We start from the raw sequence: 18,486 nt of genomic DNA on the forward strand, positions 1-18,486 counted from the left end.
CCACAGTGTCTGGTATCGTACAGTTTACGTTAAATAGGCAATCTTTTTTTGTTTCATAATAGGTGGATGACTTACACAAAATATTTTCATATGATCTGTTACTGCATGAAGATTGCTCCCTTGCTGTACTTTTTCCCATTTCTGCCAAAATTTTGCCCCACGCCTTTCTTCAACTCCTTGTGCCTTTCCCAGATTTCCTTTTCCTAGAAAAGCAAAAATGAGAGAGAAAGAGAACTGTTTTATAAAGTCACCTGTATGGAATACTTAATAAAGATTTAAAAATGGAAAGTAAAAAACTGGGAAGAAAGAACATTTAATACATATCAAAACACTTGACAGTACGTTAATGAATGTGATCGCCATTGTTTTATCATCGTTATGGTTATTTATGTTGCTTATTACAGATACCATTTACTGTGATGTCTCCAGGTGCCATTCACCATGCTAGGTCATTTCTTCAAATTATTTAGTCCTCAAAACAGCACTTATACCCAGCTTGTATCTAACATAGTGAGTTTTCAGAAATATCCTTCTACTTCAGGTTATTCTATGACAGTTTATTTATTTCAATTTAGAAAATTAAAAATTTTATCTGTGCATTCATGTGTCAGAAATACAATGAAGGTATTTGTAAGGCACAAGAATAATGGATCAGAGTAAGGAATTTAGGTAATTGTTGTTGAATTCTTTGATAGAATTTTCTTTAAATTAATATCATAGTAGAATAGTCTCAAGTCTCTGCTATTTATACTCTAATATAAAAATCTATGTGCATGTAGCTGCCCACCCACAGCAGACCTCATGGAATTCAGAGGGTTTGCATAGCAGAGAGCCTGTCGTATGTGTGTATGTATGTGTACATATATGTACCTTATGTGTCTATAAATACACATGCATGAACACGTGTGTGTGTGTGTGTGTGTGTGTGTGTGTGTGTGTGTGTAGCTAAGAAGGTCCCACCTCAGTAAAAACTAGAAAAAAAGGGGGGGGGGGAAGCACATACCAATTAAGAGAAAATGTAATTAGACAGTGACTTGCTCTGGGTTGTTGCAGATGCCATAGAGCTCAAAATGAGTTTTTTACTGTGTGTGTGTGTTTACTTTGTTGCTGTGTGTTTCTGAATATTACATTAGATGAAAGTAAAATTATATTTTAAATCTGTTTTAGTAATGACAGTAAATTTTGTGGCATTTATTTAAGCCATTGTGAGAAATAAGCATAGATTTTAAAATACCATATTGACCTTGTAGAATGGATCTTTGTCTTTTAGAAAACTATTTCTTTTCACAACTCTTTCTTTTTTACACCAGTTAATAAAGTATTGGTTACTGAAATATGATCGTGGTTTATACACAGATGTATAGTATTTATACACAGATGTATAGTATTTATAAAGCTACCCTTCCCTAATTTTAAATGAGAATTTTAAAAAGATGAGTATCAAAGTAAGCAGCATTTAAAAATACACTAAAACAAGATTCTCACTCTCAAAGTGAACCCTATTAATTTTTTACATACTGCATTTATAGATATAATTTTTTCCAACTCATACAAATATAAGTATTGAGGGTTTAGATCTAATGTTTTCTTTCACAGTGTTTAAGCTATCTAGCATTTATCTATCTATATATCTGTTGGTTATGAGTTTAAGAAAGTAGAAGGTAGTGAGTTGCTTCTGCTTCTGACGTTGAGTGCCTCAGTATTGGATACATTGGCATCCCATCTTGTTCTGCCAAGCTTAGAGAAACACCACGTTTGTACAAACTTTGCCTTAGCTCTAGGGCTGTTCAGAACCTCTTCAAGCAGTTCCAATAGCTGTTCAGCTAGAGCAGAATTAAATAGCACATACATTCCCTGTTTGCAGTCCTCCTTGGATGGGTTTTATAAAGGAAGCAAGAAGGCAAAAAGAAATTGAATACAATAAGATTAGTTGGAAGAACATTTCTATATATTTCTATAATTATCTGAACTTATAATAGGAAAATTAATTCTTTAATTATTTTATGATTAGCTTAGGAGAAAACGTAGAAATATAGAGTCAGTAATATAACAAGAAGATTTCAGATTTGCTTCTTTTTTTTTTAATTTATTGAGGTGGGGGGAGAGAAGATACATGTGCATGTGCAAGTGGGACAGAAGGAGAGGGATGGAGAGAATTTTAAGCAGACTCCCAGTGCGGAGCCCACGTGAGGCTCGATCTCAGGACCGTGAGATCAAAATCGAGTTGGATGCTTAACTGACTGAGCCACCCAGGCATCCCTAAGATTTGCTTCTTAAGACTGTTAGTCCATACAGTGTTAAATAATTTCTTCTTTCCTTAGTACTTTTCATTTCTGCTTTTTTCACATTCATATGTCTACTTTTTTAATTTATTATTTTGTTCCTAGGGTTTTTTTTATCATGATAAGTGTACACATAAGCCCCATCCCCTATTTTCCCATCCCACCCACCCACCTTCTGTCTGGTAACCACCAGTTCATTCTCCGTAGTTAAGAGTCTGTTTCTTGGTTTGTCTCTCTCTCTCTCTCTCTCTCTCTCTCTCTCTCTCTTTCTCCTCCTTTCCTTATTTGTTTGGTTTCTTAAATTCCACATGTGAGTGAGATGATGTGGTATTTTTCCTTCTCTGACTGACTTACCTCGCTTAGCATAATACTCTAGTTCTATCCTTGTTGTTGCAAGTGGCAAGATTTCATTATTTTTATGACTGAATAATGTTATATATATATAGATATAGATATAGATATAGATATATATCTCACCTCTTCTTTGTTATATATATATATATATCTCACCTCTTCTTTGTCCATTCATGTATCCAGGATAGTTGGCTCCTTCCATAATTTGGCTATTGTAAATAATGCTGCCATAAACTTAGGGGTGTATGTATCCCTTTGAATTAATGCTTCTGTATTTGGGGATAAATTCCCAGTAGTGCGGTTATTGGTTCATAGAGTGGTTCTGTTTTAATTTTTTGAGGAACCTCCATACTGTTTTCCACAGTGGCTGTCCCTGTTTACATTCCCAGAAGCAGTGCAAGAGGGTTCCTTCTTCTCGACATCCTCCCAACATGTGTTGTTTCTTGTGTATTTGATTTTAGTCATTCTGACAGGTGTGACAGGTTTTCTTTTTCTTTGAACAGACCTCTACATTTGCTGTTCAGAAATGTGGTCTCTCTATGATGACTCCACCATAAAGTCATCTATAAACTTTAAATCATTACTAGGAATATCCACTGGTTTTTGTTTGTTTGTTGTTTGTTTGTTGTCTTAAACTCTCTACTAATTTCCTGAGTTACTTAGGTAAAATTTTTCCTTACTCCTTCCAATGAAGTTATGTCATACATCTCTAGGACTGTTACATTTTTTTAATTTGACTTTTACAAATAAATGTGTAACCTTTTTACCCATTCTTCTACTCTCACACCCCCACTTCTGGCAACCATCAATCTATCCTCTGAATCTATGAGCTTCATTCATTTTTTGCTTTTCTATTTTTAAATTTTTATATATTCCACATATAAGAGAAAACATATGGTATTTGTCTTTGTCTGCCTGACTGATTTCACTTAGCATCATACCCTCAAGGTCCATTCATGCTGTCACAGATGTCAAGATTTCATTATTTTTATGGCTGAGTAATATCCCACTGTACGTATGTATATATACATGCACACTTTGGTGACTTCCATATCTTGGCTTTGTAAATAATGCTGCAATAAACACGGGGGTGTATGTGTCTTTCCAATGTTTTGTTTTCTTTGTATAAATACCCAAAAGTGGAATTGCTAGATCATGTGGTAGTTCTATTTTTGATTTTTTTAAGGAAACTCCATTCTGTTTCCCATAGTGGCTGCACTAGTTTACATTCCCACCAACAGTGCCCACGGGTTCCCTTTTCTCCACATCATTGCCAACACTTGTTATTTTTTCTTTTCGATAGTAGTCATGTTAATTGGTATGAGGTGATATCTCATTATGTTTTTCATTTGCATTGCCCTGATGATTAATGATGTTGAGCATCTTTTCATGTACCTGTTGGCCATCTGTATTTCATCTTTGGACAAATGTCTATTCAGATATGCTACCCACTTTTTAATCAAAAAAATTTTGTTTTGCCATTGAGTTATATGAGTTCTTTATATATTTTGGATATTAGCCCCTTATTAAATATGTGATTTGCAAGTATTTTCTCCCACTCAGTAGGGTGACTTCATCTTGTTGATTTCCGTTGTTGAGTAGAAGCTTTTTGTTGAGTATCATGCAGCCCCACTTATGTGTTTTCCCTTTTGTTGCTTTTACTTTTTGTGTTTGATTTAAAAACTCATCACCAAGACCTATGTCAAGGGGTTTACTGCCTATATTTTCTTCTAGGAGTTCTATGGTTTCAGGTCTTATATTGAAGACTTTTATCTATTTTGAGTTAATTTTTGTATATGGTACAAAATAATGGTCCAGTTTCATTCTTTTTGTGTGGCTGTACAGCCTTCCCAACACCTTATATTAAGGAGACTGTTCTCTCCCCATTGTATATTCCTGGCTACTTTGCTGTAAATAATAGTTCGTATATGCATGGGTTGTTATTTCTAGGCTTTGTATTCTGTTCCATTGATCTGTGTGTCTGTTTTTGTGTCAGAAAGAAGTTGTTTTAATTACTATAGCTTTGTAATGTAATTTGAAATCAGGGAGCATGATGCCTCTTGCTTTGTACTTCATTCTTAAGATTGCTTTGGCTTTCCAGCGTCTTTAACGTTTATATACAAATTTTAAGATTGTTCATTCTATTTCTTTGAAAAATACCATTGGAATTTTGATAGTTATTGCCTTGAATCTACAGATTGCTTTGTATAGTATGGACATTTTAACAATATCAATTCTTCCAGTTCATGAGCACAGAAAATCTTCCCATTTATTTGTGTCTTCTTCAATTTATTTTACACTTTTTTTTACGCTTTTAAAATTGTCTTAGAATGCAGAGCAAGTGCAAGTTGAACAGTGGGATAAAATGAAAAGAATGAAAGAGAGTGATGACTTGGAAATAGAGAAATTTATAAAGGGGGAAATTTCTGATTCAAAATAAGGGGAGTTTCAAGGATATAAGTAGTAGATTTAAAGGAAACCTGAAACAGAACAGTAAATATCTATTGATGTTTGTTCTCATTTCTTTATGGGAGATTTTCATTCATATACTCCCAAGTATTTTGGATAGAAATCCTACTTTGTTATTCTGGATATTCTGTCACGAAGTATGGCCTAACCTGAACATGACCCCTAAACTGCGTCAGGTTGCTACCTAGCAGACAGGAAGAAAGTTTATCTGGAATTTTAGGATGATACTGCCTACAACTGCCTGGTCATCTTTGTGGGCAGTGGTGCCAAAGAATGTGTTTTCAGTTACTGGACTGAACTGTATGTGTCATCACCTCACTCCCGTGCCTGGTGGGGAAATTGTAAACGTGAGCTAAACATATAAAGAGACTTTTTTTAATGATTAGAAAGCCACAATCTTTTTTCCTAGCCTACTTACAGGGCTTAATGTAAAACACGTAAAACAAAAGTGATAAAATAAGAAGACTGAATACTGTGATTCATCAGAAGACTGGCACACAGCATTTAAAACCTAACCATTGGACTCTACCAAGGATTAATTTGCATATATATGTATGTATTTTTGTACTTTTGAAGTTTTAAATGGCCACGAGAGTGTGTTTCAGATGGCACATATAATACATTGAACTGGAATCCCAGTTTGGGCTTGCCATCTGTATACCATGCTGATTATTTTTACAGAACTGAGATTTTAATCTCGAAAATGAAAATTTATAAAAACACCCAAATTGGGCTTTTTTGTATTATTTATTTTCCTTCTTTTTCTTCTACTGACTTCCATTTAGCAAGAGCATTGACTATTCTTAGTGAGTTAAGGAAGATACAAACAGGGCTTTGACCTTGGCCTTGACTTTAATCTCTTTGTCAAATCTATGTATTAAAGCTTTGCTCTGTATTGGTTTGTTTACTATGTAGACTTTGCCATGGCCATGACTTTCATAGAGTAATTATTTTGATTAAGTTAGACGATTAAAGTTAGTCTTGCATGAGGAAAGAATACACTTGGGAAGCAGTGATGGATAGACTCCAGTCTTTAGAGTGTTTAGTTCTGCCAGCATTTTCCAGTTGAATGGAAATTCACCTTCCAGTTTGGTTTGGGTGACAGTGACTGGATTGTCAGACCTGAGTGCTTCCTAGAAAAAGATAGAAAGAGATCAAGGAGGATAGATGACAATGTGAATATCCACATGTGTTCTCGCCATTTTTCTCAGATATTTTTCTGCTTTGATGAACAACATCATTACTGAGATAATAAATGTTAATTAATATCTGCGTCACTTTTTGGTAAATGGTAGTTTAGTATTACAATTAGACTAATTAGTATACACCATAGCTTGGTGACATGACAAATCATAGAGCAGAACGTGTTGACTCTTATCCATTATGATATATTAGCTAATTCACTTGCTCAGTAATGACACAAAAAAGAGAGACAGGGAATTGGGCAGTAACAACAGCAGTAACCATAAAGGCATTGTGGCCACATTTTCAGAGTTTTGTTTTTCTGCCATGTTCCTGAGTACTATGGATTGCCAACATTTTACATTTCTTTTCCTATTGGTAAATCACAGCCCCTGACTGAAACTTTCAGGAATAAGACCAGGAGTAAAAAAAGAAAGTGACAATAAAAGATGACTTCTAAATTTTCCTAGGTTTACACATATGTCATGCTCAGTGTTTCATTTTGCCAAGATTATTCATTGGAACGTTGACAGCTGTCTGCATCTTTGATTTATTTTTCAGAACCTATGCGAACCCCAAAGACTTTAAAGATTGCTGAGATACAGGCAAGACGCATTGCTGTGGACTGGGAATCCTTGGGTTATAACATTACTCGGTGCCACACTTTTAATGTCACTATCTGCTACCATTACTTCCGTGGTCACAATGAGAGCAAGGCAGACTGTTTGGACATGGACCCCAAAGCCCCTCAGCATGTTGTGAACCATCTGCCACCTTATACAAATGTCAGCCTCAAGATGATCCTAACCAATCCAGAAGGCAGGAAAGAGAGTGAAGAGACAATTATTCAAACTGATGAAGATGGTATGTTCATACTTCGTTATTTTAAAAAGAGGGAATTATATAACAGGATTATGTAATTGCTTACAGTTTTCCCTAGAGTAACCAAAATGGAATTGGATTCTGAAATCTGCTACATGCTCTTAACGAGGTTAACTTTGAAAAGTTTGTCTTTAACAAAAAAGCTTAATATTCTTCAGAGTAGCATCAAATACTAGATGAAATATCCCTGTAATGTTTTGTTTTTATACTTTAGAGAAATAACAACTACACCAAAGTTTAAAATAAAGTTTTTCCTATCAACTGTACAAAAATAATTTTCACTGTTTGTGGCACTGTATCATTTACCTATTGATTGATGAAATGCACTTGGTTAAAACTTAGTGTGTTTTTTTTTTTTTTTGCATTTACAAACCAATAATAGCATCTTTCATTTTCCTTATCATTTAAAATTAGCACTATAGGGGCGCCTGGATGGCTCAGTTGGTTGAGCGTCTGACTTCAGCTCAGGTCACGATCTCATGGTTTGTGAGTTCAAACCCCACATCAGGCTGTGTGCTGACAGCTCAGAGCCTGGAGCCTACTTCAGATTCTGTGTCTCCCTCTCTCTCTGTCCTCTCCCACTTGTGCTCTGTCTCTGTCTCTCAAAAATAAATAAATGTCAAAGAAAACTTTTTAATTGGCACTATTTACCTATTCCACTCATTTTTAGATGGATTTATGTAAGTTTAAATAGAAAAGAAGGTTGAAGTTTGTATCTTTAAGTCTAAATATTGATATTGACAAGTCATCATCTTTTATCCATTTTATTACCACCTAAGAAATTTAACTACATTATGTCCAATTTCTATGTGTGTTACTTCACAATGATTAAATAATAGAGACAGACATTTATATTAATATTATAATATGTGCACATTTACTGTAGCATATAGTTTGTCATTAATGTTAATGAATATATTTCTTGATTCAACAAAAATGTGCCCTTCCCAAAAGTATGTACAAATGATGATATTCTGATGATAATAATAATAATAATGTATTATTTCAATGTAAGATGTTTCATTTTCAAAATTTACCATGATGAATGGAAGCATGTAAGGGAAAAAGTGGGCTATTTAGTGAATGGAGGCAAAGATCAGCTGGGAGTGAGGAATCGTGAGCTTTCAGTCCTGGCACTAATAAGTGTTCCCTTACCCAATCTGTTTACTCCACTAGATTTCCACTTCTCATCTCTGTGTGAAAAGTTTAAATAAGATAATCTCTTAGGTTCCATCTCCTTCTAAACTTCTCCTTGAACAGCCTATCAATAGGGCCACATTTTTGTTTAGGTTTCAGAAAACAGGATGGAGTTCATACCCAAGTGTTTCCAGTTTCCCTCAAGTTCTGATATTTCAGCTCAGATGTATGTTTTGATGCCTACCAGCTATGAGACTGCCATAAGATAGGTCAATATACCACAGTTTCTAGAAGTTTCTCCTTATCACTTCAAGCTCTCTCACTCTGAAAAGTGGAAATGACCCAAGTTCATTCTATTATTTTTGTTGTAATAAAGGGAAGTGAGAGCTTTTCAACTTCATTTAGCTCAGATTTTGAAGCAAATGGTATTGTTCTAAAATTATGCATGGAGTTATTATCATATTCCTAAAATTTTCAAGGAATAAACCAAAGACTTCTTTATGATAAATGTACTTTTTTGTTTTTAAGGTAACCAAACATGATTACTTCAACTATCCTGCTTGAACTTGTACCTAATCGAAGCCTTAACAATATTTCAGACAACAAACCTTGCTTTAATAAGCACATAAGTGCTTATAAACTCCTACACACACACACACACACACACACACACACACACACACACACACACAAAACACACCCAACACGTGATTGTGTAAGAAAGAATAATTAGCATAATTGTTTCATAGATGGATGAGAGAAATGGGAAGTCTAAGCTCAGATTCAAAAACTCTGAAAAATCTCTCTCATGTCATAAAGTTGGGTAAATATTAGAATGTCTATTTACCCTAAATACCTTGTAACCCATGTTTTTAGTAATAAGAATGTGCTCACATATTGTATTGCCTACACTTAAAATTTTTTAAACTTGATTTATTAATTGATGATTTTAGACTCAGCTGCAATTGTACTTCAGCCAATCACTCTCTAACAGTAATTCATTTTGATGCTATATTTTGGTATGGCCTTTATTTTGCCTGCCTTTCCCATAAACCAAAGAATGCAGACAGGCTCATGTAACTTTTTTATATTTCATTAAATTTTTAAATGCATTTTTGGGTGCACATACAACTAGATTAATAATCAGAAAGAGACTTGCCAAGGAATCTTAAATTTTGCCCTAACTTCATGAGATTCATGACTGTGCTATTTATTTTATCTATCTAAGCAGTTTTATAAATGTAAAATGAAAATAAGTCTAATTTCAATATTATTGCTTATGCTAGTTTTATTTCAACCTATGTTTTGAAGAATTTTTTACTGGATATAATGATATTGAATTGCATATTATTATGTCACAGGATGGTCATGAAGTCATTCTTCTGTGAGAATTTTTTTTTCTTCTCTTTTGTTTTATATATAAAACTAAATGATTGAAGTACAAACTTTGTATAAAGTATTTTCGAGGAACTCAGCCTTCAGATCTGCTCATGTGAGCTCCAGTTTCTACATGGAGTATTTGATATGACTCAATGTTCCTGAGAGGGGGACAGAGTATCTAAATCATAGTCTATTGTTGCAAAGATCGATGGGTTAAGATGATCTAATTAAGTCAGTCTTACTAAATTATTGCTGCCCTATATACATAGAAAAAGAATAAATTATCAACCATCTAATAAAAGAATATAATTTCATGAAAAGAATTCTAGGGGCATCCATAAATCATGAGAGCAAAGCTAAAATGATTTCCCACCAGAACCCTACGGTAGAATTTATATTTAATTTATTGCATACATTTTTTTAATGCATGGGTAGAATTTTTTGTATGAGATTTTGTTTTCATTTTTTATCCTAGCATTTATAAAAATCAATATTATGAAGTTAGCTCAGCAGAAAAGCTTGGTTTGGGGACAGTTTTTGCTAATACGTAGCTATTTTTAAATGTACATTTATTATATTTTAAAAGTCTGTAGTGCTTATTTAATATAACTTGCCCCACCCACATTTCATTTTTCCTCTCTCTTCCATTTTGAGAGTATCTTGTAAAGGATTTTATTATATGCAAAAAAAAAAAAAAAAAGCTGAAACGGCTCTCAAATAAATCAGAAACAGGGGAATGAAAGTCAGCATTCTGTCTCCATTAAAAGTCGTTGATGTGGAAACGTGAAGTGAAATTCCCTGGAATATGAAGATGACCATGATGCTGGTCTTAGTAACTTCATGTTGTATTTACACAAATCAAAGTACATATAGACATTATATACAGACATTGGCTTCCTTCAAAGGTGGGGAGTTATTAAGTATAATTTGTCTGTGCCCCCTCCCTGACCCACCTGTTCATGTGTTTGTTTTGTAGTTCAGCTAGGTGTAGGTCTTTCTCTTGTGCACTATACTAGTCCCAGTGCAAGGTCAGTAGCATGGTACTATCTTGGCCATAATTTTTCCACAAACTTTTCCCTCTTACAAATATGACCTGTGGGTAATTTCAGTGAATCCTGTTGACAAAAGAGAACCTATGTAAGTAGAGCAAAGAAATACACACATTCTAGGAAGGCTCCTCCTCAATTCTACCTCTCTTCTAATGCAGAATTATGCAAACATTCTAAACTATCTCTATTGGTAAACAATTTGAAATACACCTACGCCATTTTCTAAAACTTTGGCCAAACGGTGTTTAATGAACGCAGGTAGTAATTATAATACCATCAAATGAACATTTTGTCACTAATTGGGGGTCTTGCCTCCTCCTACTGCTGACAGCCACCATCTATGAGCATTGTGGAAAGGTGAAGAAATGGTTTTTCTTAATTACAATCGTATGCTTTTTTCATTCTACTCAAAGGACATAAAAGCTAACACTCTTGGAAAACAAACTAATGCCTGTGGCAGCCTCCTCTGCCTTGATAGACTGTATAGTCTGTGCCAACACTGTGGACCTGGGACATGTGGAGGTGGATGCCTTTGGTTAACTTCTCCCTAAAGCTTCAGCTGACAGAAGCATATACATTTCTTCTGAAGTCTAGTGCTGACATCTTTTCTGTTGATGGGTTTCTTTCTTTTATGTTTTTTTTTTCTTTCTGAATTTGTTATTAATGCACCAAATTATATTGGCTGTCCCAGAGGTCATAACATCATTCATCGCCTCCTTGTAGTCTGAAATAAATCTTCCTATTTTGACGTATCGTTCAGAATTTCTTGATGCTGCTAGCTACAATGCAGTGAATTCCTTTGATCCAGTGATTTTTAATTTATTTCAATCCTCACAAAATTGCTGTATACTCAGCAACTACATTTCTAGATAATGCCATGTGTGAAGTTCACTGAAACGTTAGATTAAGGAAAAATATTAATTAAAAACCATACTTGCCCAATATTGGGTCAATATTTCAAAAGAAAACCCATTTTTTAAGCAAAGTAGGGTGGATACGATACATATTCAAACATTATCAGAGCAAGAAACTGATTATTTGTGTGAATAAATAGTAACTATGGATTTAGATAAAATACATAAAAGCAAATAGCAAAAGTATCTGATGTTTTACATTTTGTCAATAGAAGCTGATGTGTTGTTCATTGCTGCCACTGGGTATTGTCAGTTATATGACATTTGCAAATAAGGTCTGGTCTGAAGGTTTCTCAGCTCTTGACATACCTGGGGACACTTCAAAACTGGTTATGCTGATTGTTGAGTCCTAAACAAGTCTGATGTTATAAAATGGTTTGATGCTTAGGTTTACAAAAGGGAATTTCATTTAAAACACTGAAGCCATGATATTTGAACCTATTCATCTTTACGTTTCTTAAAAATTGTAATAATCAATGCTGTCTTTTTAAGTTATAGAAATTTAATAAGTATGGCAATAAAAGTCATATTGACTATTAACAGAGATTTCAATTCAATTTTATTATGATTTGGCTTTTAAGTCCAAGGAGTGATGGGGCGCCTAGGTGGCTCAGTCCGTTAAATGTCCAACTTTGGCTCAGGTTATGATCTCACTGCTTGTGAGTTCAAGCCCCACATCAGGCTCTGTGCTAAACGCTCGGAGCCTGGAGCCTGCTTCAGATTCTGTCTCTGCCTCTCTGCCTCTTTCCTTCTCTCTCTCTGTCTGTCTCTTTCTCTCAAATATAAAATAAAACATAAAAAAAAAATTAAGTCCAAGGAGTGTTGATTATTATTATAATTCATTATTTAATGAAATGTGTTTATGGAGACACTTTAGGGGCTTATCCCTGAATATCTTTCAGGGAAATATAGCTCTGTTCTTGAAACAAATTACAAATGAGATCTTCATGTTATTGGAGGTATACAACAGAGAAAACTATACTACACAATTTATTCAACCCTCCAAGGTGATAGAATATTCTTTTGAATAAAAATAACTTTGCAATTGTACATTTTCCACATTAGAAGTTTGTAGATTACTTTAACGTTTATTTATTTTTGGGACAGAGAGAGAGCATGAACGGGGGAGAGGCAGAGAGAGAGGGAGACACAGAATCTGAAGCAGGCTCCAGGCTCTGAGCCATCAGCCCAGAGCCCGACGCGGGGCTCGAACTCACGAACCGCGGGATCGTGACCTGAGCCGAAGTCGGACGCTCAACCGACTGAGCCACCCAGGCACCCCTGTAGATTACTTTAAATTCCCATTTGTTTAAATCAGAAAACTAGTCACATAGCTTATATTTTTAAGGACACATTTTATTTATTTATTTTTCTTTTGGCTTATATAGCTTACAGTATTTACTTTTTCTGTTTCTGATATAAGGATCTTTATAACCAAAAATGTATATTTTGTAGTGCCTGGCCCTGTACCAGTCAATTCTCTTCAAGGAACATCTTTTGAAAATAAAATCTTCTTGAACTGGAAAGAACCTTTGGATCCAAATGGAATCATCACTCAATATGAGGTATTAGAAGTTAACTGAAATGTGGGTTGAAGGGAGAGTAAAAGGAAAAACTTAGAGAAATAATAGAAAATAAGTAAGAGAGGATTAGGAGACTAAAATCATTTTTAGTTCTCCCCTCTTTTAGTTTAAAAATTCCTTGATCCCAAAATTGAGTTTCAAAACAAATATTTTATAGCACCTAGAATTTTCTAATTCTTAAAGTAAATGTGTGTTTTGTTGTTGTTGTTGTTGTTTTAGGGGCGCAAGATAGGCCTTTTCAAACAGACTTACTGATGGTTGTAAAGAATGAATTTTTATAAAATTAAGAAACTCACATTTTATACTGTAATTTAGGGGAGGCCAATGAATGCCAATTGTTACAGAATAAAGGATCATTACCAAAAAAGGAAAATATATTATAAACCTGACTATTCCAGAGCTTCATCACAATTTTGAACATAAATCATCATCTTATTTTTAAATATGAGAAACTAAAAAGAAGAAAAGATCATTTTAATTGCACAAATATGTTGTTCTGTTCCTGCATAGTCAGTGTTGATTCGAGCATAAAATATATAAATTTCTAGTGGCTGCAGAGAGCATCACGGGAACCGGAATCACTAGTGCAGTCTTATAATTTGTGACTCTATTAGCATACTTGAATATTTACATGAAATTTGTTGTGTAACTCAGACAAAGTATAAGATGATGTTAGTTCTAACAAACATTTGTTGAACGGTTTCTGTGTTTCATATACATTAAAATATATGATATATCGGTATATATATCCTATATATATATATATATAGGATTGTGTCTATGTGTGTTTTCATAGTTAAATAAATTAATTTATCTTTTGATGCAAGAAAATAGATGTATATTGGTCCAGTCAGATGTTATAACTCTAGGTATATCTATAGATGGATGGATGGACAGATGGACTGACATTAGATATGTAATGATAGTGAAATAACCATATCCAAATAAGAAGGAAGAGAAGTTTAAGAAAAATGGGATTCACTCCACAGAGATGCTCTTGAATACTATCTTATTTAAAAGGGGTTTATTTAGATTATATTATGACTTATATTGGGAATGTAATAGGAAATATATTTCTTAAAACAGGTCAGCTACAGCAGCATAAGATCATTTGATCCTGCAGTTCCAGTGGCTGGACCTCCCCAGACTGTATCAAATTTATGGAACAGCACCCACCATGTCTTCATGCATCTGCATCCTGGAACCACCTACCAGTTTTTCATAAGAGCCAGCACAGTCAAAGGCTTTGGGCCAGCCACAGCCATCAATGTGACCACCAATATCTCAGGTATGCAGAGGAATAAAGTGCGAACAGGATTGGTTTATAATAGCACATCCCAGAGAATCATATGTATGCTGAGGGTAGTCGTCTCACTTATTAAATCTTTAATATAGCTAGTTATTCATGGTTGAAGGTTCTTTAGAGAATTATGTGAATATGGGTTATAATTGGTTATATGTCCAAACCTAAAAACATCTCAAATAATCACTTTTCATTGAAAGTGGTCTTTTTTAAAACATTGTTTTATCTGAACTAGAAACATTTAAAAGTTCATTATAAATGCTAAAAGATTTATACTTTTAAGGAGTTCGTAATTATCATGATATCAGATATCATAATAAGTGGATTTTATCCAAAGAATGATAGGAGATCTTTGATCTATTACAGTGCCACATTCCTTGTCACTCTCTTCCATTTCCCTTGACATCCTGGTATTTTTAAGCAAACATGAGCTGTTCTTTCTCTTACAAATCTCACCTAAACTCATCTAAATTTCAGAATGGTGATGTGTGGGAGATTTGAAGTTGATAAGCATATACAGTTAAATTTCACATTATTTTATGCTCATAATTTCAGTTTGTAATGACTAGATTATTTACAGATGTAAATACAGATTTCCCCTCCAGTCAAGTCACCAGTTTAATCTGACTAAATTTGGCCACCAGTCAGCATTATAATATGCCCGAATTCTACATTAGCTTATGTAATGTGTTATCTTGGTTATTTAAGATTACTAAAATAAATACATTTTATATATGTAGCTGAAGAGTTAAATCTGAAAAACGAAAGTGATACAGGATCAACTACTTAATATATTAAAATACTGATGTTGAGTTCCTACCTTTTTGTTCCTTTATGTTCATTTTCATTATAGTTCTACATAGCATATGTTGATAATACCTTATATTATAATACATCACTAAAAATTTCTACTGTTGTTCCGAATCTGCATCATTTGCATCAGAAGGAAGCTACATATTCTCTATTTTTTTGAAGTCTAGTTTCTATTTGGAAATGTTTTGAATATAAAACCTTAAAAATTTATATCGTGAAACATATTAGCTATTCCAATATGAGCTATTTGATTTACCTTATTCTAACAAAAAAAGAATTTGAGAATATCATCCATTATGTTAGAAAATAACAATGTATTAAATTTGCCAATTCACTCCCTGGTGGAACAATTCTAAATCATCAATTTAAAATATTGATTGAATCACTAGAAAAGATGACCTGGTGATATCACTGTACAGTGAAACATGTTTCTTACCCTCTGGAATTAGCCACAGTGCTGCATTTGAGTCAAGATCTTTCACTAGAGATAGCTACAAAATTACATGAACTTGTAAAACAATGGACACTATCGAGAATCATAATTTATTATGGTTTAGACATGTGGTTTTTATTGAATAGAAAATTTATAGTTAAAGTCCAGAACACCCATGTAGCATTTTCTTTGAATTATTTAGCTGCCCAGTTTTACTTGAATCAACCTATATACATGGGCACTTGAATTGAACTTTAAAAACTAGACTGCAATCATTGTGTCTTTGGAACGTGCGGTAATCAAACTAAAGCTAATAAAATGTATGGTTAGTGTAGTGCCCGGCATCATTTGAAATATTAAGGTAACTTCTTGTTATTTATCCCTTGAGTGCAGAAATTATATTCCTCAGCACTTTAAAAACACTTTAAATAAAAGTGAAATCAAGTTATTGGAGGCATGGTGTGTGTGTGTGTGTGTGTGTTTTAGTACACACATATATTATCCACATATGTCTACATATTGTACATATTTAATATCCATTGATCCTACTTCCTGAATAACTCTCAGGTAATTTGTCTCTTTCTGATTCTTCCTTTCCATCTGGACCGTATTTTAAACAGCTCATTGAAATATCTTTCCAAGCACTATCCTTGCCTTCAGACTTACCTTGCTTCATTGTATTTTTCGATTGATCTTTGTACAGCATGTATTTCCTTCCTAAATTTTTTCAAAATCTAATATATTGTATTCAGTAGGATAAAGCCCAAACATCCATACATAATTAGCATTTGTATCCCTTAATTTTATGGCTTCTCCCATCCTCCACTCCTACTCATAGTCCAAAGTTCCAGGCCTACCAGACTGCTTGTAGCTGTCAGAATGCACCGTGTCCTATCATGTGATGATATGTTCAGATATTCTGTTTCCTGTCTCAGGCATTGTATTGACTACTTTCTTGTCCTGATGAGTTTGTACTGTTCTTGTGACATTCAGCTCAAGCATCCTCTGAATCCTGAAGTTGTCTTTGTTTTGTTTTTCTGACTCCCCATGCTAGTTTAGACTAGTGGTTTAGTTTAGATTAGTGGTTCTGCCAAGTGTGGTCCACTGACCAACAGCATCAACATCACCTGAAAACTTTCTAGAAATGCACGGTATCAGGCTCCTCCCTGGACCTACTGAACTAGAAACTCTAAGGGAAAAGGCATCAATCTGTTTTAAGAAGTTCTCCATGGGCTTCTGATCTGACTAGTTTGAGAACTACTGTTTTAACAAATGAACTGACTCTTCTTTTAGTCACCCAAAATTTTGTTATAGTTTTTTGTTGTTGTTGTTGTTGTTGTTGTTTATGAGATTCTCATTCTTGGTAAATATGAATCTCTACTTTCAACTCTATACATATCAGAGACCATGCTTTATTTGTCTTTATACTCATAGCACTAAAAAAATTGACACAATGTATATATTCAGTAAATGCTCAGTGAATGAATGAAATACTTTGAAATTTGTATTGGATGCCATCTGTTATCAGTTTCTCTGATAGTGTACACATTTCACTGGTTATGTCCTCCCTAAAATATCTTTCTGTGTAGAAATAACCAAAAGCCATTTGAGGTTACTTTTTCACCCACGTCAAGATTAGGGAGCCCTCTCCCCCACCCAAAATATTATAAAATATTTTGAAAATGTAGAAGTTTCTTCTTCTCAAGAATTTGGCAACTAATGCACTAGTTAATGCTAAATGTAAACTAAGGTTCCTATTCCCATTCATCACACTGCCTTGATATGTTTCTGTTGTGGCCCCAGTGGTGAAAGCAGTCCAGATACTAACACTGAGCCATTCCACAACCTTTATTTTAGATCGTACACAGCACCACCTCACCAGGTAGCCTCTGGCTCACTTCTTGCCATTTCTGTCTCTACATCTCCGTGTGCAAGCCCCTTACCCAGAGTCCCCAGAGTCGACGCTGTTCACATCACTTCCATGCCATCAATGCTGGTTTCAAGGTCCCAGGAAACTAAAAGCTAAAGCCCCTTCACAAAAGGTTTGGAGTGTGTGTCCAAGTCACCAGATGATCATTTAAATTTCAATAACAAACCGTGGGCTTCATATCTTCTGCTGCCTAGACTCCCAGGGTTAACATCCAGTTATGTATGGTATTCTACAAAATAAAGTACATTTCAGAAAATTAAATAGGAAATTTATTTTCCCCCATTCAGGATCATTTATTCATCCTGAACTATGATATAATTCTTTTAATTGACTGAAACTTTTTTTCCCCCTCATCAATCACTTACCAGCTCCAACTTTACCTGACTATGAAGGAGTCGATGCCTCTCTCAATGAAACGGCCACCACAATAACTGTATTGTTGAGACCAGCACAGGCCAAAGGGGCACCAATCAGGTAAGTGGGAAAAGAATAATAAGAATAGGGAAAAACAGCAATAGGAAAGCTGTTTTCTCATAGCTGCTTAGCGGTCGATATAGTGGTTCATTTCTAAGAGATGTTCATTTGATGATAACTGTCAGAGGTTTTATTTTTGTTTTGTTTTGTTTTTGTTTATTTTTCATTTGGACAAAGCCTGCAGATAGACTTTTAAGAATAAAATTCTAAGGGTGTTTTTGAGATATTCATGCACTGAATCATTCTCTGTACTGTTTGATATAAGAGCACTGCTCTTTGATTTTTATTTTCCTCTAGTCCC

At 34.4% G+C, this 18,486-nt stretch overlaps 1 protein-coding gene across 12 annotated transcripts in view; it reads left to right on the plus strand.

Annotated features, from left to right (window-relative positions):
• The window catches only part of PTPRK (protein tyrosine phosphatase receptor type K), a 557,535-nt gene that overhangs the window by 423,982 nt on the left and 115,067 nt on the right, over positions 1-18,486 (plus strand). For all 12 annotated transcript variants that reach the window (XM_053904511.1, XM_053904504.1, XM_053904506.1 and 9 more), the window contains exons 8-11: positions 6,849-7,151; positions 13,105-13,214; positions 14,319-14,520; positions 18,080-18,185. In XM_053904511.1, the coding sequence (XP_053760486.1) occupies positions 6,849-7,151; positions 13,105-13,214; positions 14,319-14,520; positions 18,080-18,185 (721 nt within the window). The remainder of the gene's footprint in view (positions 1-6,848; positions 7,152-13,104; positions 13,215-14,318; positions 14,521-18,079; positions 18,186-18,486) is intronic.

The sequence above is a fragment of the Panthera pardus genome, unplaced genomic scaffold (assembly GCF_024362965.1).
Source record: "Panthera pardus isolate Hobbes unplaced genomic scaffold, ASM2436296v1 HiC_scaffold_17, whole genome shotgun sequence".
NCBI lineage: Eukaryota > Metazoa > Chordata > Mammalia > Carnivora > Felidae > Panthera > Panthera pardus.